Below are 16,501 nucleotides of genomic sequence, written 5' to 3' on the forward strand. Positions count from 1 at the left end.
TGATTTTAAAGAAGGAACTGTCACCATTAAAATGACCAGACTCGAGAATTAAAACACCACTCAGCTGGCATCTCATTCTATTGCTATCTTTTACAAATAAATGTTTTTCAAAATTGCAAACATGAAAATGTGGAGCCTTGATCTTAAGACTAGAAAAACGAGAAAGGGAGAGAAACTCAGACTGACATATTGGCCCATCCTTAGTCTCCCTGCACAGTAGGCAGCAACGGAGTAAGAACAAGGAGCCTATAAAGATGAACTGGCCTTTAAGTTCTTTGAAAGGCTTATTTATCTTTCTTTTAGTGCAAAGTCAGAATTTTATCATCTGCATTTTCCGTAACCGTCAGCAATCTAATCTCAGTAGCACAGAATGGGTTTTGTGAACATTTGTATTTGAAGAGCTGCCTTCCTGAGTCAATGGATATCTGATCACAGGAGATATTTCCTGCTGATTATAAGGGAGCATGTCAGAGGCTCATGAGTTACGGACTGGGTGGTAGATAATGCCTGAGCCCAGTTTCCTGTGTCTTTAGATCAAATCTGGGGACTCAAGAAAAGCAGAGCATTAACAGAGCAGAAGGCACTGAGGTTGGATCTAGCCCTTGGGGACCCAACATTGCCTCATGGCTCTTGCTGCCAGCATCTTGTTGCTTTGGTGAGAATCTCAAAAGCCAAGGAGTGCCTAGAACGGGGAACTGAAGAGAAGAACATTTTCCAGTGGGAGTATGCATGAAAGACTAAGAGATGGGGAGGGAGAGATGTTCAGTTTCAGAAATGACAAGTGTCGTGGGGTCTAGTTGGGCAAAACTTACAGATCTGCATCAAGGATGGAGAGCCTGTGGTACTCTGGTCCTTGCTGGACTCTAACTCCCATCAGCCCCTGCCAGCTTGGCCAATAGGCAGGGATGATGGGATTTGTAGTCCAGCAACACCTGAAGGCCACGAGTGCCTTATCTCTGATCTGAGTCAAAAATGAATGGGGGATATGATTGTGATAGCTCAGGAGTGAAGCATATTGTCCTCTGCTAAGAGCCATCCTAGTGTTACAAATTGATTCTTTAGAGAAACCCAAGGACCAGGAATGATGTCCAGGAATGGTGGCAGTTGCAGTTCAGCAACACCTGGAGGGACACCTGCTATAGAAGATGAGTGGCCAGGCACTTTTCCAGAGCCCCACCTAAGATTAAGCCCTGTCTGCAGGCATGCAGACGGAGAAATAGTTATGCTGAATGTCTGGCAGGGATCTTATTGCCATGGGACCTGTTCAGTAATTGTTTTTTCCCCTCTTTCTAGGTTGCTCTCCAGATCAAGAGAAAAATGTGTTCAAAGGTAAGGAAATGTTGGGGCGAAGAATGTTTGGATTATGTTACGTTGACCTGCGGAGCTTTGAGACAGGTCTGCATGGAGGAGGGAGGGAGATTTGTATATTACAATATCTTGCAGGTTCTAAGGGTTGATTTGCAGGACCCCATTTCCCATTGTGTGGTATGGGTTATTCAGTACTATTGCACATGTAGGAAAACCATGACCTTCAAAGGCCATGTAGTCGCAGCCCCTTGTTCCCTTGAATGGCCTTCTGCCTTCAAATGCTTCACCTTTATGGACTTTTCCAAGCTAAGGAGCAGTGTGTCACTCTTCCTACCAACCCTATCAGCTCTATTGACTCTTCAAGGTTGACCACTCCCTTCCCACTAGACCATAGAGACACTAGACCATGGAGTACAAAAAGACGCAGCACACTGAGTCCACAGAAAACTGAGATCTGGGGCAGGGGAGTTTTTTTATATAAACAAAATCACTAATGAGCCAAGAATAAATATGCTTTAGTCAGAGCTGCACCTAACCCCTTGCTCTTTATGTAGCCTTACCTATTTGCTTCTATCAGATTTAGCAAAAAAGATCTCACCATTATCATCAATTTACTTAGATTAATAATGTTCTGGCAGCTCCACCCCCCCCCATGATGCAAACATGATGGCTACTAGCATTTCCATAGCAACTATAATGACTCTACCAGACTCAAACTCTACCATCCTTAGCTGTGTGAAGTGTTCATTATTCATTCTGATGCAAATTGGTCTAAATGTTTCCCTGCAGCTGAAACAGGACTGTGCACATACATACCTTGCATTAACAAAAAAAATCCTGGGCTGCTTGGGCCTTTTGAATTTTTGAGCGGGTACCAAACTCACTGGTTATGTCTCTGTTCCCTCCCCTGATTCAGCCACCCAGCCAGAGAAAGTGTGGCTAATAATTAATCTGAGCCTTGGAAAACACATAGGGCTTTATCATGCCCCCTCCCCCTGGCATATGAACATGAGCAAGGGGACAGTGAGTTTCAGGAGGGGACTCAAAGACTTCATGAGCACCAAGGGAAGATCTCAAGGGTGCCATCAGGCTCATAGACAGCATTTGGGTGGCCCTTGGTGGCCATTACATATTTCATAAGTAATTGATTGTTTCATGCAGTGTGCATTTTTTCAGTTGCCCAGGATATAAGTTTTGGAAACACTTTCCTCCTCCTCCTTTTCTTCTTCTTCTTCTTCTTCTTCTTCTTCTTCTTCTTCTTCTTCTTCTTCTTCTTCTTCTTCTTCTTCTTCTTCTTCTTCTTCTTCTTCTTCTTCTTCTTCTTCTTCTTCTTCTTCTTCTTCTTCTCCTCCTCCTCCTCCTCCTCCTCCTCCTCCTCCTCCTCCTCCTTTCCCTGTTAATCCAGTGAGATCCTCCTTCCTGCTCCCAAAATCTCATTGATTCCCAGTTGGAGAGTCTTGCCTAGAGGAAATGTCACCATCCTTTGTGAGGCACCCACCACCGAAGGGCTGACTTTCTACCTGAAAAAAGGTCATCAGACGATAGCCAGTCCGAGACCAGGAGACAAAGGATTGGCTCATTTCCCCATCACTAATGCGAGCTCAAAGGATGGAGGAATGTACACCTGTTTCTATCACAATTCAAGCAAGTCTAGTTCAGAATACAGTGAACCACTGGAGTTGCTGATAACAGGTACGGTCTTGCCTCAGATTACTCCTCGGTAGCTCAGAATAGCATCCTGGGGCCACTGAAACTTGGTTCATTAGCCTCAGTTAATATTTCCATCTGCTAGGTGAAGGACATAATGTAGATATGGGCTAGGAAAGTTCTCATGCAGCAATAAAATATCACCAGCCTTGGAGTGGACCAGCAGTGCAGAAATACACTAGAATTTCCCCTGTGTGTGTTTGTGTGTTTAACACACTGACCCTGTAATGCACATTAGGCAGAGCTAAGGAACATGTGTCACCACAATGCCTGTGGAATGATGACCAGCATGGTGTAAACTCACCCAGTCCCACACACCATTCAGAAAATCCTTGAAATGGCAGATATGACTGCAAAATTCATGGAAATATCACCTCCCGCCTCAAAATCAGGAGCTGTCCCCATGATGACACCACAGGTGAGTCACACAAGGACAACCATATAGGGCTGACAGGCATAGCCAAGGGAGCCCCGTGATGCTTTCTGCTAAAGCAGGCCCAATTCTCCCACCTGCAAGTAGTGTGGCATTGTGGCCTGATGTCCCACCTCTTCCTCCCCCCTCCCCCCTGCCATTGCCTGAAGGAACCCTTTCCTGCCAGGCCCTCTGGCGGACAGGAGACTTCAGGAATATCCCATCATCTGTATGATGTGAATATGGCCTGCCAGCAAATTGACCAATGGCAGGCAGCTCTAGGGGTGGCCTTTCCTGGGGAGGGGAGCAGAGTGGGTCCATAGGAAGGCTTCACTCTGGTCCACTCCTCGGGAATAAAAAGGTGCCCACCTCTTTCCCGGCTCCGCAGTTCTTTCACGGTGCCTCAGCTCACAAAACGAGACTGCTGGTTCAAATACAGAGAGTGAGATTCAGGGGAAAGCTGAATTCAAAAGCAAATGTGCCCCTATGGCACTCACAAAAGTCTTAGCAAATGTCCCCTAATAAAGACAGCCCTGCAAGGCAGGAGACACTGTCCACTCTGCATGGTTCAGTCTTTTCTGCATTGAACACACATCCTTAAACAGGCCCACATTTCAGTTGCTGCCAGTTTGGACACCCAATCTGTTCTCAACAAAGGTGAGGTGCAAACAACTTTTCTGTCAGTGTCAGTAGCTGATGTGGGGACCTTTTTCCTATTGACAGGGAGGGGTGGATCTGAGTGACCGCAGGCCTGCACTATTGTGTGACCCTGCTTCTTTTTCAGCTATTTTAGATGTGGCGGCCATTTTGTCTTATGCCACACTCTCACAGAAGCCATTTTGTAACTGGCCCAGGGCACCACCTCAACATTTGAAATGTGCCTACTAGCCCTTAAAATTGGCAACCCCTGCACTACTGTATAGTGCATCCACTTTCACCTGCAATCCATCGTGTTGTGCTGCTTCTGGCTGTAAGCCTGTGGTAATTGGCTACATTCAGTGGCATGTATTTTATGCATTCATCCTCATTATTTTCACATTCTAAGTTGACTTCATCCTCACAGATCTCGAGCTACCGAAGCCAAATATCACCCTTTACCCAAAGAAGCTGATTTACCTGGGAAGTAATGTGTCTATTCAGTGCTCATTCAAAGTGGTAACCCAACATCCAATCCAGAGGTTCTATCTCCATACTGATGCAGATAAGATGAAACCACATTCTGTGAAACCAGATGGAGACACAGCCACATTTAACATTAGAGAAGTGCAAGAGCATCATGCAGGCAAATATCGCTGCAGCTACAGAGCACCATCAGGGGATTTTATCTCCTCCAAGTCCAGTGATGATTTGGAGTTGTTTATCATAGGTAAGGGTTCTGATTCATTGTCCCCCAGACAAATATAGTGATCCAGCTTGCTGGATGTTTGTACTTTAGTCTTAGAGTACCTGGACTATGTATAGCAGGGTTGGGAGACCTGTACTCCTTCCCCTTGATGTTGCTGGACAACATCATCCTCTGCCCATTGATTATACTTGCAGAGGCCAATGGGAGCTGGAGCCCAAGGACATTTGGAGGGCCACATAAGTAAAGGGGATGAAAAAGGCCTTCCTATTTCTTCTCATGTTTCCCACCAAATTCCTGGTTTGCAGCATCATAGCTGCTTCCATTAGTGAACGTCCATCTTGATTCTAGAGAGTGTTGGAGCTTGGGTAGAGTTGGGTAGATGTCCTTCCAGGCTGAGGGACAACATGGAGTGTTTCCCTTTCCATTATGCATCCTTTCACCACACAAAATCGCATGGTGTAAACAATCCACAGCAAAGATGGAGAGCCCTTCATTAACCAACTTCTCCCTTCTTACAGATCCCTACTTTCCTAGACCCATTATCTCTCTGGGCCCCACTGAGCTGGTTGCTTTTGGGGGAAATGTCACTTTCCAATGTCAAAGCAAAAAGTTTTCCACGAGGTTCTATATCCAAAAGTCTGGAGAAGAGATGCTTCAGCCATGCTTGGGGGCTGATGAGACCACAGCTCAGTGCTTCGTCTCCAATGTAGACCAGGCACATACAGGAGAATATAGCTGCAGGTACAGCGAGTCAAAACCTTTCATCATCTCAAAGACTAGCAAACTTGTGAGATTGCTAATGACAGGTAAGAGAGTGAACTTTGCATTTACCTACCTCTCCCATGACTTATTATTTATTTGGGGTTTAGGTGCACCATGTCATCTGAGAAATAAGCTTCCGTTGAGTTCAATGAGGCTTATCCCCAGGTAAGCATTTATAGGGTTACAATCTTCATTTGTATTTCAGTACAGAATAAAATTGGGCCTGTCTTTGTTCCCCTCACATTAGATTTTATTCAGAGGCAGGGATAGCACTAGCATTTGGCATCCTCAGGCAGCTGTCAGAGCCCCAGAAGGGCCCACTGCTGCGTCTACCTTCCCTGGCCACACTTCAAATCATTTTCATGAGGTTCCCATGAGAGCTGTGGGGATGGATGCTGCCATTTTAATTTCCCATGATGCCCCAATGTAATGTGGGGAATTAACATGGTGGCTCTACTGGGATACAGCTGCTGCTCACTGCTGCCACCACCAAGTAAAGCCACTGGAAGACCCATGGAAATAGGAAGAGGCCAGCCAATGGGCACTTTGCTGAGTCCTCCCCCAACCCCTGTTCCACAATTCTGGAGGTGGCCCCATTCAGAGGGAACAAACATTCACTGGTATTCACGAAGAAAGCTCAGTCATTCCCAAACTGAGCACCATGAGAAAGCTGCTACTATGTTGTGAGAGATAACTTAAATTATTGAAGGCTGCTTTGAACCTGAGATACCTCAGAAGATGGATACCCACTGCATCCCAGCTACATTTTTAAAAATAATGTTCTTGATTATCAGCCTGAGGAGTAATGAGTGAGAGAGGGACCATATATTAATCAGGGCAGCCAATATGGTGCTTTTGGGATGCTGAGGGACTCCAGTTCCTATCAGCCTCATCCAGCATAGTCAAGGTCAGGGTTGATGGGAGCCGTAGTCCAGCAACATCCATAGGGGGCCATTTTGTATAGTCCTGATAAAGGCAGAGTAATGGTGCCCGGAGATTATCCTTTTCATACAAGGAGAGGGATGAGAATCTCTGTCATGAGTGGGACACACAACACATGTCACGTCTTTTCCATAGTTGCACATGCTACTGTGCATTTTACTGCATTTTAAAATAAAATAATTGCTTTCAACAAGGCTGAGATTTCAAAAAAGATCAGTAATTTTATTAAAATTTCACATTTGACAATTTTGGCACAATAAAGTTCAGAAGAAGATAATGAATGTTTATATGCTCGTTTCCACTGGGAGAAAGGACACAAGGCTCTGACACTATTTATTTTGTAAAATGCATAAGACTTTTCTTTTCTGGGAGGCCTGCCTAGAAAGAAAAGTCCTTGATCATTTATTATTCTGGTGATAGTACTATGATGTTTTCATGAAGCAGTGTTTTCTTTGTTTTACTGTATTTTTATTTGTACATCACTACAATGATCCATAGGGGACGCGGGTGGTGCTGTGGGTAAAAGCCTCAGCGCCTAGGGCTTGCCGATCGAAAGGTCGGCGGTTCGAATCCCCGTGGCGGGGTGCGCTCCTGTTGTTCGGTCCCAGCGCCTGCCAACCTAGCAGTTCGAAAGCACTCCCAGGTGCAAGTAGATAAATAGGGACCGCTTACTAGCGGGAAGGTAAACGGTGTTTCCGTGTGCGGCTCTGGCTCGCCAGAGCAGCGATGTCACGCTGGCCACATGACCCGGAAGTGTCTCCGGACAGCGCTGGCCCCCGGCCTCTTGAGTGAGATGGGCGCACAACCCTAGAGTCTGTCAAGACTGGCCTGTATGGGCAGGGGTACCTTTACCTTTACCTATAATGATCCATGGGATTGGTAATTTACAAATGACCACTTACATAAAACAAAAAATGGATGTCAGCTTTTGTTTCTGACTATTCAGAAAACAAACTCCTACAGGCATCATGTTTCTCTTTGCAAAATGGCCTAGGATTCAATCCTAAACACCACGAAACTCAACGAGACTTACTCATCCTAAGCATGTGCACAATTACACTGTGTACAATGTGTACAAAGCATGGGTGGGTGTTTTGCGATGCTACATGCACTATTTAATATGCTTTCTGTTCATAGATCAGAACACAGCCCGACCCAATATCTCCCTGATCCCAGGCTACATTGCACAACTGGGAAGCAAAGTCACGATTCAGTGCTCAGCCCAAGGTCAGAGCAAGAGGTTCTATCTTCATAAGGCTGAAGACAAGAGGAATCTACAAATAGCAGTGACAAATGAGGACAGGAAGAACTTCAGTATCAACAAAATGGACTGGGAGCATGGAGGGAGCTTCTACTGCAGCTACACAGAGCCCTCACAGTTTTTCACCTCTTCAGAGGCCAGTGACTGTGTGGAGCTGTTTGTACTAGGTGAGGATACCAATTAAGTCCCAGTATTCTTTGTGGCATGTTCTGGTCCATGGGGCCATGAAGAGTCGGACACAACTAAACGACTAAACAACAACAACAATTCTTTGTGGGAAGAAACAACTAGTATAACTGTGCTTTAAATACCTAGTACAGGTGAGAGCTCAATTTATAGCTGAAAGTCCTCATACAAACACTTTTGGCTTAACACCAGTTTTCATGAACAAGGAAATGAAAATAGGATACAAGCCACAAGGAAAGCTCAGGAAGAAAACCTTTGGTTTGGGACTGAAATGAAGGCAGAGAATGAAGGGAAGAAATTGTAACAAATGCAGACATTTCAATCAGTTAAAGAAAGGGAGGGAGGGAGGAGAAAGAAATGTTTTCATTAAATAAATAAGAGCAAACTGCCAAATCTTTCTATTGGGAGACGCTTATAATGTCTATCTATCATGGAGTTCTAAAGGACCAGGTGCTCTAACATATGAAAAAAAATTACCAACAGGCTGACTGAATATATTTTGCTTCCCTGAAGTGATGGACAAGATGGCAGGCAACAACTTCTGGAGGGCACTATCTTGGTTAGCCCTGCAGAAGGCTGTTAACATTCACAGCACTGGTGATCCTTGTTGTCTCATTTCCTCTTTTGCACAGTTCTCATGTTACCCAAGTCTATCAGTTCTCTGACCCACACTCAATGGATCACCCTCAGGGGTAAATGTCACCATCCATTGTCAGAGCAAATATTGGCTTGGAATAGCCTTCGCCGATCAATTTCTTCCTTTGCACAGATCCCAAGTTATCCAAACCCAACATCACCCTGGCACACACTCAGTGGGTTGTCCAGGGTGGAAATGCCACCATCAATTGCCAAAGCCAACACTGGGCTGCAAAGTTCCTTTTTGAGAAGACTGGAAAACAAATGCCTCTTCAAGTCATAGAGATTAATGGGACCATGGGCACATTCTTCATGAAAGATGCTAGCTTGGAGGATGGAGGGAACTATAGCTGCAGGTACAGTGCCAAGGAGAAACCTTTTATCATCTCAGAGCCCAGTGACTTGGTGACAATCAAGATAACAGGTATGAGAACTAACTTTGCCCATATCCTACCTAGTCCCATGCCTTGTTCTTAATTTTGGCTATTATTTGAGTTATAGCTACAGGATCTGTTCTATGTCTAATAGGAAAGTACAAAGGAAGCTGCATGTTCTGGATAACTCGACAGACATATCAAGGGCTGTAGCTTAGTGGTAGAACATGTGTTTTGCATGCAGAAGGTCCCAAGTTTAACCCCCAACATCTCCAGGTGTGGCTGGGAATGCCTCTCTCTGAAACTCTGTGGAACAGATGCTGATCAGAACAGACAATAGCAGCTTCCTATGCTCCTAACATGTGCCATGCTCTTTAGGATCCCTTTCCTGCCCTAGGGAACTGAGAGAAACTAAAAAGAAGACTGCCCCCCACCAACCGTCTCTACTTAGAATTCTGCATCATGTTTTGCAGTTACTAGGTTGTTTTGTTGTTGTTTGTAAAGACCCAGGTTGCATAGTTGTGACTCCTAACAGATTGGGGCAGTAGCAATCTCTGTAATGGGGTGGAGTCACTCTTGTAACACCAGCTTCACTGCCGTCTATCAGGATGGAGTTGGAGTGGGCAAGAGTGGTGGTGAGGCTGGGGTGTGCAGGCACATCAGCGAGAGCATGAGATTGGCTCTGTCACCCTGCTCCATCCAGCTAAGCTGCAATGGCATCAGAGTCAGGTGGGCACCTCTGCACCTACTGGCTCTGGAGTTTTGTGTGACAGGAGCGCAGAAGGGATGAACTGACAGTGACAGTCTAGGAATGGGTTGGGTGTTCATAGATTTTAACCAAGAATTACTTTAGAACATTTTGGTTGAGGAGGGAACCAACAATTGCCACAAGTATACCAATCTATTCTGAGGTCCATATACACAATGGCACAACATAAGCAGGTTAATTAAGTCTTTTTAGGAACAGATGCAATGATGTCTCATGAGTGGAGAAAGAGGGAATAATCCCAGAATTCAGCTAAGAATAGTGAGTGGCAGTTTTTTTCACCCTGAAAAGAACAGCAAATTTCTAGCACAATATTGGTGAGGATAACCTCGAAACTGCTAGCACAATGTCTGTGAAATCTCAAAAGGCAAAACAGCTTGATTCAGCACAAAGGGCATGAGTGTGGTCTGAATCTGAACATATGACAACTGTATGGACAATACAGCGAGCAAGCGGGTTAAGGATGTTTGTCAACACTGCACTGCTGCTAGCTCATCCTCTAGACATGCACATTTTAGGACTGCCCTTGTCTAGAGGATGAGCTAGCAGCAGTGTAATATTTTTGCCGGTGAAATGGCTTAGTTCCTCAGTCATGAGTAGAATAGTGATGCCACATGCATTTTCTCTCGCAGATCCTGATCTACCCAGGCCCAGCATTTCTTTTCATCCTAGTCCAATGCCACAGCTGGGGGAAAACATCACCATTCAGTGCTCTGTCAATAATTCATACAAGGCATGGTATCTTTATAAGGATGATGGTAAGAAGGAATTACAGTCAGTGGAGGCAAGTAGCTCTGATGCTGTGTTCCTCATCAACAATGTGAGTGAAGCTGACGGAGGGAGCTACTACTGCAATTATAGACCCCAGTCAGGGTCCTTCATCTCAGAGGCAAGTAATACCGTGGACCTTTACCTAGTAGGTGAGGATCTTCATTCACGATCTTCTAAACTAATGAATTTTGATGCCCAACGTGGCATATTTTGGTATAACTTGCCCCACAAACAAATAAGAATGAATGCTCAGCCAAGAATGGATATGCTCTAATCTTCACATAAGCTTTGTGCAAGCAAATAAAAATAAATGGTGCCTAGAAATGGCTCTTCTGATGGCTTCTTCGGTGGGTTCCCTTTATGGCGGCCATCGCCTGCATCCTCACCACTTGGGGGGGCAGTAGGGGAGACAGCGAGGAGTGGCTGGAGGTCCCCTCAGAGGTGGCCATGGCAAACTGGAGTGCTCTGCTGGGGCTGCTGCTGTGGTGGTGCGAGGTGTTGGTGGCGGCAGCTCCTCAGGGCTGTCCACCAACTGCATACAGGGCAGAGGTGGTGGCTGCCTCAAGAGCAGTAACAGCCAAAGCAGCAGGAGAAGGGAAGTGGTCTGCAGCAGCCTAGCTCTGGCCCACATTCCAGACTCTGGCAGGCTACCCAGTGAGTAGTATCACCTACCTGGCTGGCTTTCCCAGTAGAAGATACCCATGCCCACAAAGAGGCACCCTGCCAAGGAAAAGGGTTCGGGGTGAGTAGGACCAGGGTATTGTTTAAGTATATTTTTCAAAATACTTTAAATCAATCTTATTGCACTTTGTGTGCAAATTGCTTGATTTGGTCATGTACTTTTTGTTGTGTTTTGCTTATTGTTTCTGTGTCTGGTTCAGCTATGTTTGTAACTGTGTTTTTGCCTGACTGCAATGTGCCCTTGAACTCAGACAATGCTGCTTGCTTGCTTGGGTGGAAAACAGAGAAGGGTGTGTGGAGAAACTACCCTATTGTTCAAAGTTAAATTGTGTATTCATTGTTCTCTCCACATTGGCCCCACTGACCAATGGCATGTGGCCCCCAAAATTTTGCCCAGAAGAGGATACAGCCTTTGGGCTGAAAGAGGTTCTCTACCCTTGCTCTAAGGGGATGGGCCATAGCTTAGTGGTGGGGTGTCTGCTTTGCATGCCAAAGGTCCCAGGTTCAGTTCCCAGCATTTCCAAGTAGGGCTGGAAGTGTCCCCTGCCTGGAACTCTGCCAGAACCAATGGACCAAAGTGAATCTCTTGCATTTCAGTGGATCTGCTCTGCATATTACTTAGCTTGCTATGACCCAAATTCTTTGAACCTTACTTAGTTAAGGTGAATCATGAAAAAATGCTACTGGGTACAAACTAGATATAAACGGGTACAAACTTGAGTACAAAATAGAGATTCAACACTGTTTTCCTGCTTCATTGCCTTTTGCAGCTGCCTCCATGTTCTGATCAGTGTGTGTTCTCCATTTTGTATGTTGCTGTGTGTTTGGAGAAGTGACTGCTTAGTCGCTTATTCCATAACTTCTTTATGGAATAGTTCTAGTGGTTATGTAACCTAAGCCTGCCTTCAGGGATATGTCTGTGAACCTGAATGGATCTGTGAGTAAACTACTCTTATATTAACGTTAATCAGATTCTTGTGTTTATTCCTTTTAAGAGGGATTGGAAAGGATTTTACCAGGAAGGAATCTTTAATAGTAAGACTCAGATGAGTCAGCAACAAGCTGATTGCTGCGTAATTTAAAAAGGGGGATGTTTGGAACTCTGCTAGAATATGGAACTTGCTAGAACTTGCTAGCCTCTCCTGCCTCACTAATCACCCCCACACTTCCAGCAGTTGTCTTGGAGGACCACCTAGGTAGACCCGTGTTCTTGAGGCAGTCCCTTAATCCCAGGCCTGACTCTGCTCAGCAGCCCTCCATTTGAAGGCTAAGAATCTATGTACACCAAATGCCTCAGCCAAAGCCTACCTACAACTGTAATCAATAAAAGCTAGTTTTTTAAATCCCAGAACATTGTCTTGTGTAGTTTGCTACACCTAACATTGTCTAGGCCTTTTCTCCCTGGGGCAGGAGTCACTGTGAGTGGGTCTGCAACTTGATTTAGTCTTTTCATTTTCAGAGAGCGACCACACCCTGGTGAACATCATTCGCTTTGTCATAGGTGGTCTGGTCACTGTACTCCTTGGCTATATATTGACTTTGGATCGGCGTTTCCAAAGGGAGCATGTACACTAGGTGAGATAACTTGTTCTTCTCCAACTCAAGGTGCCTCCTCTTTAAAAAGGAAACAAAGAAACCCAAATTGAGTTTTTTGGGGTGCTTGGGGATTCTTGATGTTACAGAAGAGGCCACAGCTGGGTAGTATTGAGGGAAATATTTCTATCTTGTCTTTCAGGTGAAGTCTTCGGAGGTGGTTTCACATGTGTGCTACATTGGTCTTTGCCTGCCTGGTGCCTTCCAGACCAAACTACTGCTCTCATCAGCCCGCATGTGCTGTCTAAGGCTGCTAGGAGAACAGCAGAACTTGGAGGACCAGTGATTCCTGTCTTTTCTTTACATGTTCCCAGATTCAAACAAAAGTTTTTTTTGTTTTTTTTTTAAAAAGATTCATTTTCAACTACATGGAAAAAAAATATTTTATATGTGAATGAAAATAACAGTGTTCAAATGTCCCTTGTAAAATATGTTATTATTTGCCGCTATTAGTAACATCTTCAAGTGAGAAAATCATAAAATTGTTGAAGTCAACCGTGATGTTCTGGTGTTTGTGTAAATAGTATTGTATGTATATGTAATAATATTAGAGTTATATGAGGTAAGTGTGTAAGCAAGCTTAGCTCACTTTTTTTAGTTGCTGTTTTGTCAATATTGTTACTAATGTTTTATAGATTATACATGCCATATTGATTTGTTTATCCTATAGTACGACTTGTGCTGTATTTGTGATGTTTAGCTTATTATTAGTGGCTACTTCATTAATAGTCTTTTATGGATTCTAATTGTTTTATTGATTGTTAATTATTTTACTATGATTTATACTGTATTTGGAAAGTTCTGTTATATTTTGTTATAAGGCTGTTATTGTTTGTAAGCCTCTTTGAGATTCTTTTGAAAGAAAAGCAGCATAGAAATACAATGAATCATGTCAAATCAAGAATAATATGCAAATTAATGGCATTTTGTTGTTGGGAGGTGGGTGCTTGGAATGTTGCTAGTGAATGGTGATTGGATAGAAGTTTTGAAAAAGGAGTTTGAATTCTGCTGGGGGACAGTTGAGAGAGGCAGTTGAGTTTGAGGTTGAACTTGGAGTGACGGTTATGGATGTAGAGAGAGAGTATTTGGAGGGGAGCAGGGTTGGTATGATGGAGCAGGGCCAGTATTGTTTTAAATGAGTCAAAATAACCAGATAAGATAAATAAAAAATGAAACCATGTGCTTCTCTACACTGTAAGCGATGATAAAACATTTTAATATTTTGGTTTTAAATAAATGGTACTGCACAGACATGCCTCTTGAATGGCTTCTTAAGAAGTAGGAGATATCTAATAGTCCACAGGATCCGTGTTGGCTCTGGGAAGAAAGGCAGTTTAGAAATACGTGTCAAAAATCCGGCTGTACACCTGACAGAGAGCAAGAAGCTGGCAGTGGTGTCTCAACGGGGGGGGGGGGCAGTGCGGCCTGAGTTCCATGTCTGTGAAGGTGACCATTGCGCCAACACAGCCGCATGTGGAGGATCCTCCATTCGCGGCTGCAGCCACAAGCAGAGGATCCCGGCGCTAAGTAATGCACATGTGCAGCGTTGCACGCATGCGCTGGATGTAGTGCCGTCGCACATGCACTGTAAAGCAGTTTGCCGCCGGCGCCACTCCAGTGCCGTACAGATGGTGCAGGGATCCTCCGTTCATGGCAGTAGCAGCGACGGAGGGATCCCGCGGGGCACCATCTGTACGGCGCTGGAGCAGCGCCAGCGGCAAACCGCTATACAGCGCATGTGCGGCAGCGCTACGTACGGTGCATGCGTCATAGACGCCCACCCTAGGTGTCACGATGCCTTCCTTTGCCCCTGGAAGCTGGTACAGGTGACTTGAGGGCAGTCTGTGTTTGGTCCCAGCTGAGGGCATGGCAACATGACAACAACAACAACCTGATATTTATAAACAAGGCAATTCATTTTTTTTAAAGGACATATTTCTACTCTCCAATATCAAATATCATCATCATCATCATCATCACCACAGGCATTGTGAATGCAGCAACTTAAATTAGTATTTTTTTTTGGTTCGCGTGTGCTCAATTTTAATTTTTATGCAATTGTATGGTTCTGTTCTGTTTTCTCTTTAATTCATTATGTCATTGAACTATATGGTTTTGGTTTTGAACGAATAAAAATAAACATGACAAAAACATCACTGGAATTGTATTTTTTTTTATCTCTTTTGTAAGTTGCCTTCAATAAGTTCTCTCCCATAAAGGCAATCTATAAATATTTTAAGCAAACAAACAACAATAACAGCAATGTTTCCCATTTTTTTCTTTGGTGCTTTAATATTTACTGACCTATTTGTTTAATCACATTCATATTCTGCCTTTCCTCCTAGAAGCACAAGGCTACAAAAACAGAACCATTCCCCCTCCATTTTATCCTCCTAACCACATTTTATGCTTTGTATGCAGAAAACCTGGGTTCAGGCCCAGATTCATCTGGACTAAGTTTAGAAATGAGAACCCTGCTTAAAACTCTGGAAAGTTATTACAGGCAATACGGAACTAGATTGCCCGAAGGTCTGCCATATAATTTGTATACCACTTAATCATGGTCCTTTCTAAGTGTTATATAAGGCAGATCTCTGTGTTTCTAACCCAGCTTGGTTAGCTAGGACTTACTATGGGGGAAGAAATCTGATTCAGTTCTCATATACAGGCAAACCTTCCAGATTCATGCTTTCTAAAACAATATGCAAACCAAAACACAGCCATCTTTTGAAATTCACACTTTTCAATATATTTCAATGCAGTGTAACATGTACAAGAATAATTTTGCTAGGGTAAAGTTTGCATTAAAATGCATATACTAATGCAAGTAACATTAACATTTTTATTATATATGGGAAAAACTGCATTGCAAAAACATGCCTTTTAAGCAAAATTGCATGCAAAGATAAAAAGGAGAAATTTGTACTAAACTGATGGATTTTCAAGAGAACCTGTTTTGAAAAAAGTTCTCTGACTGATGTGGGACTCTGGAGAGCTATTACAAATGCGAAAATGAGAAAGAGGGACTAGCTAAAGCTGACGGAGTTACTCATTGCTAGCTAAGGCAGCCTTCCTGGCTTCCTACATTGTTGGTGAACATTCTGTAAGCAGTTCTGGTCTCTTCTTGGTACAATAATCAGCATGAAAGTAAGGGGAGCAGTGGCGAAAAAATATGTGGTATCAGATCATATGTGGTATGCAGATTGAGAGGCTTAAGGCAAAGGATGGAGTGGGTGATAAAATGATATTGCACATTTCCCATGCCCTGCAAAAGTAATCTGCAAACTAACTGAGAACAACAGTTTAAATAGACTTGAAGGCTGTGACATTGGAATCAGGACTTAAAGACTTCTGCTTTGCTTCATCATGAGACTTGTCCTCTTCATCCTCTTTTTCGGTGAGCAAAAAAACCAAGGATTTGCCCCAAGTGGGAAGTAAGGGGGGGGGGGGAGAGAGAGAGAGAGAGATTTGAGACAGGTACAGATATGACTACAGTAGAACAATCAGAAGCCTGCAGTGAGCTCCTGCTTGTTCCCTTGTGAGCAGGGCTCCCTTAAAGTGCTAAGCAGTTGACTAGGCAGAGAGACTTGCAAGAATTAACTGCACCCTTTTGAAGTAGTTTGCATTGAAAGCAATTCCGAAAACAGAGCTTTTTTCCCCTCTGCAAGAAAGAAAACCCTCCATTTCAGCAAGCAGCTCATTGCAAACCATTGTGTATATAGCTCTTAAATAAAGCACTGCCTATATGTGTTTACTA

The 16,501-nt window shown here is 44.0% G+C and overlaps 3 protein-coding genes across 3 annotated transcripts in view; all 3 read left to right on the forward strand.

The window, feature by feature from the left end:
* The first annotated feature begins 623 nt into the window (after window positions 1-623).
* Window positions 624-4,856, forward strand: LOC114583236 (osteoclast-associated immunoglobulin-like receptor). The gene is made up of 3 exons (XM_077918122.1): window positions 624-655; window positions 2,714-3,000; window positions 4,491-4,856. Exons 1-3 carry the CDS (start codon window positions 624-626, stop codon window positions 4,829-4,831), a joined length of 660 nt encoding a protein of 219 aa, XP_077774248.1. The 3' UTR covers window positions 4,832-4,856.
* An 84-nt stretch (window positions 4,857-4,940) lies between these two features.
* On the forward strand, window positions 4,941-11,040 carry LOC144325079 (immunoglobulin superfamily member 1-like). Its single transcript, XM_077917064.1, has 4 exons — window positions 4,941-5,578; window positions 7,614-7,904; window positions 8,693-8,983; window positions 10,332-11,040. The coding sequence occupies exons 1-4, from the start codon at window positions 5,152-5,154 to the stop codon at window positions 10,742-10,744; spliced, it is 1,422 nt and encodes a 473-aa protein (XP_077773190.1). The 5' UTR covers window positions 4,941-5,151; the 3' UTR covers window positions 10,745-11,040.
* Window positions 11,041-15,319: 4,279 nt separating this feature from the next.
* The window catches only part of LOC114582336 (immunoglobulin superfamily member 1-like), a 41,084-nt gene continuing 39,902 nt past the window's right edge, over window positions 15,320-16,501 (forward strand). The window contains exon 1 of the mRNA XM_077918123.1: window positions 15,320-16,141. Coding sequence (XP_077774249.1) covers window positions 16,111-16,141 — 31 coding nt within the window. The 5' untranslated portion in view covers window positions 15,320-16,110. The remainder of the gene's footprint in view (window positions 16,142-16,501) is intronic.

The sequence above is a fragment of the Podarcis muralis genome, chromosome 13 (assembly GCF_964188315.1).
Source record: "Podarcis muralis chromosome 13, rPodMur119.hap1.1, whole genome shotgun sequence".
Taxonomy (NCBI): domain Eukaryota; kingdom Metazoa; phylum Chordata; class Lepidosauria; order Squamata; family Lacertidae; genus Podarcis; species Podarcis muralis.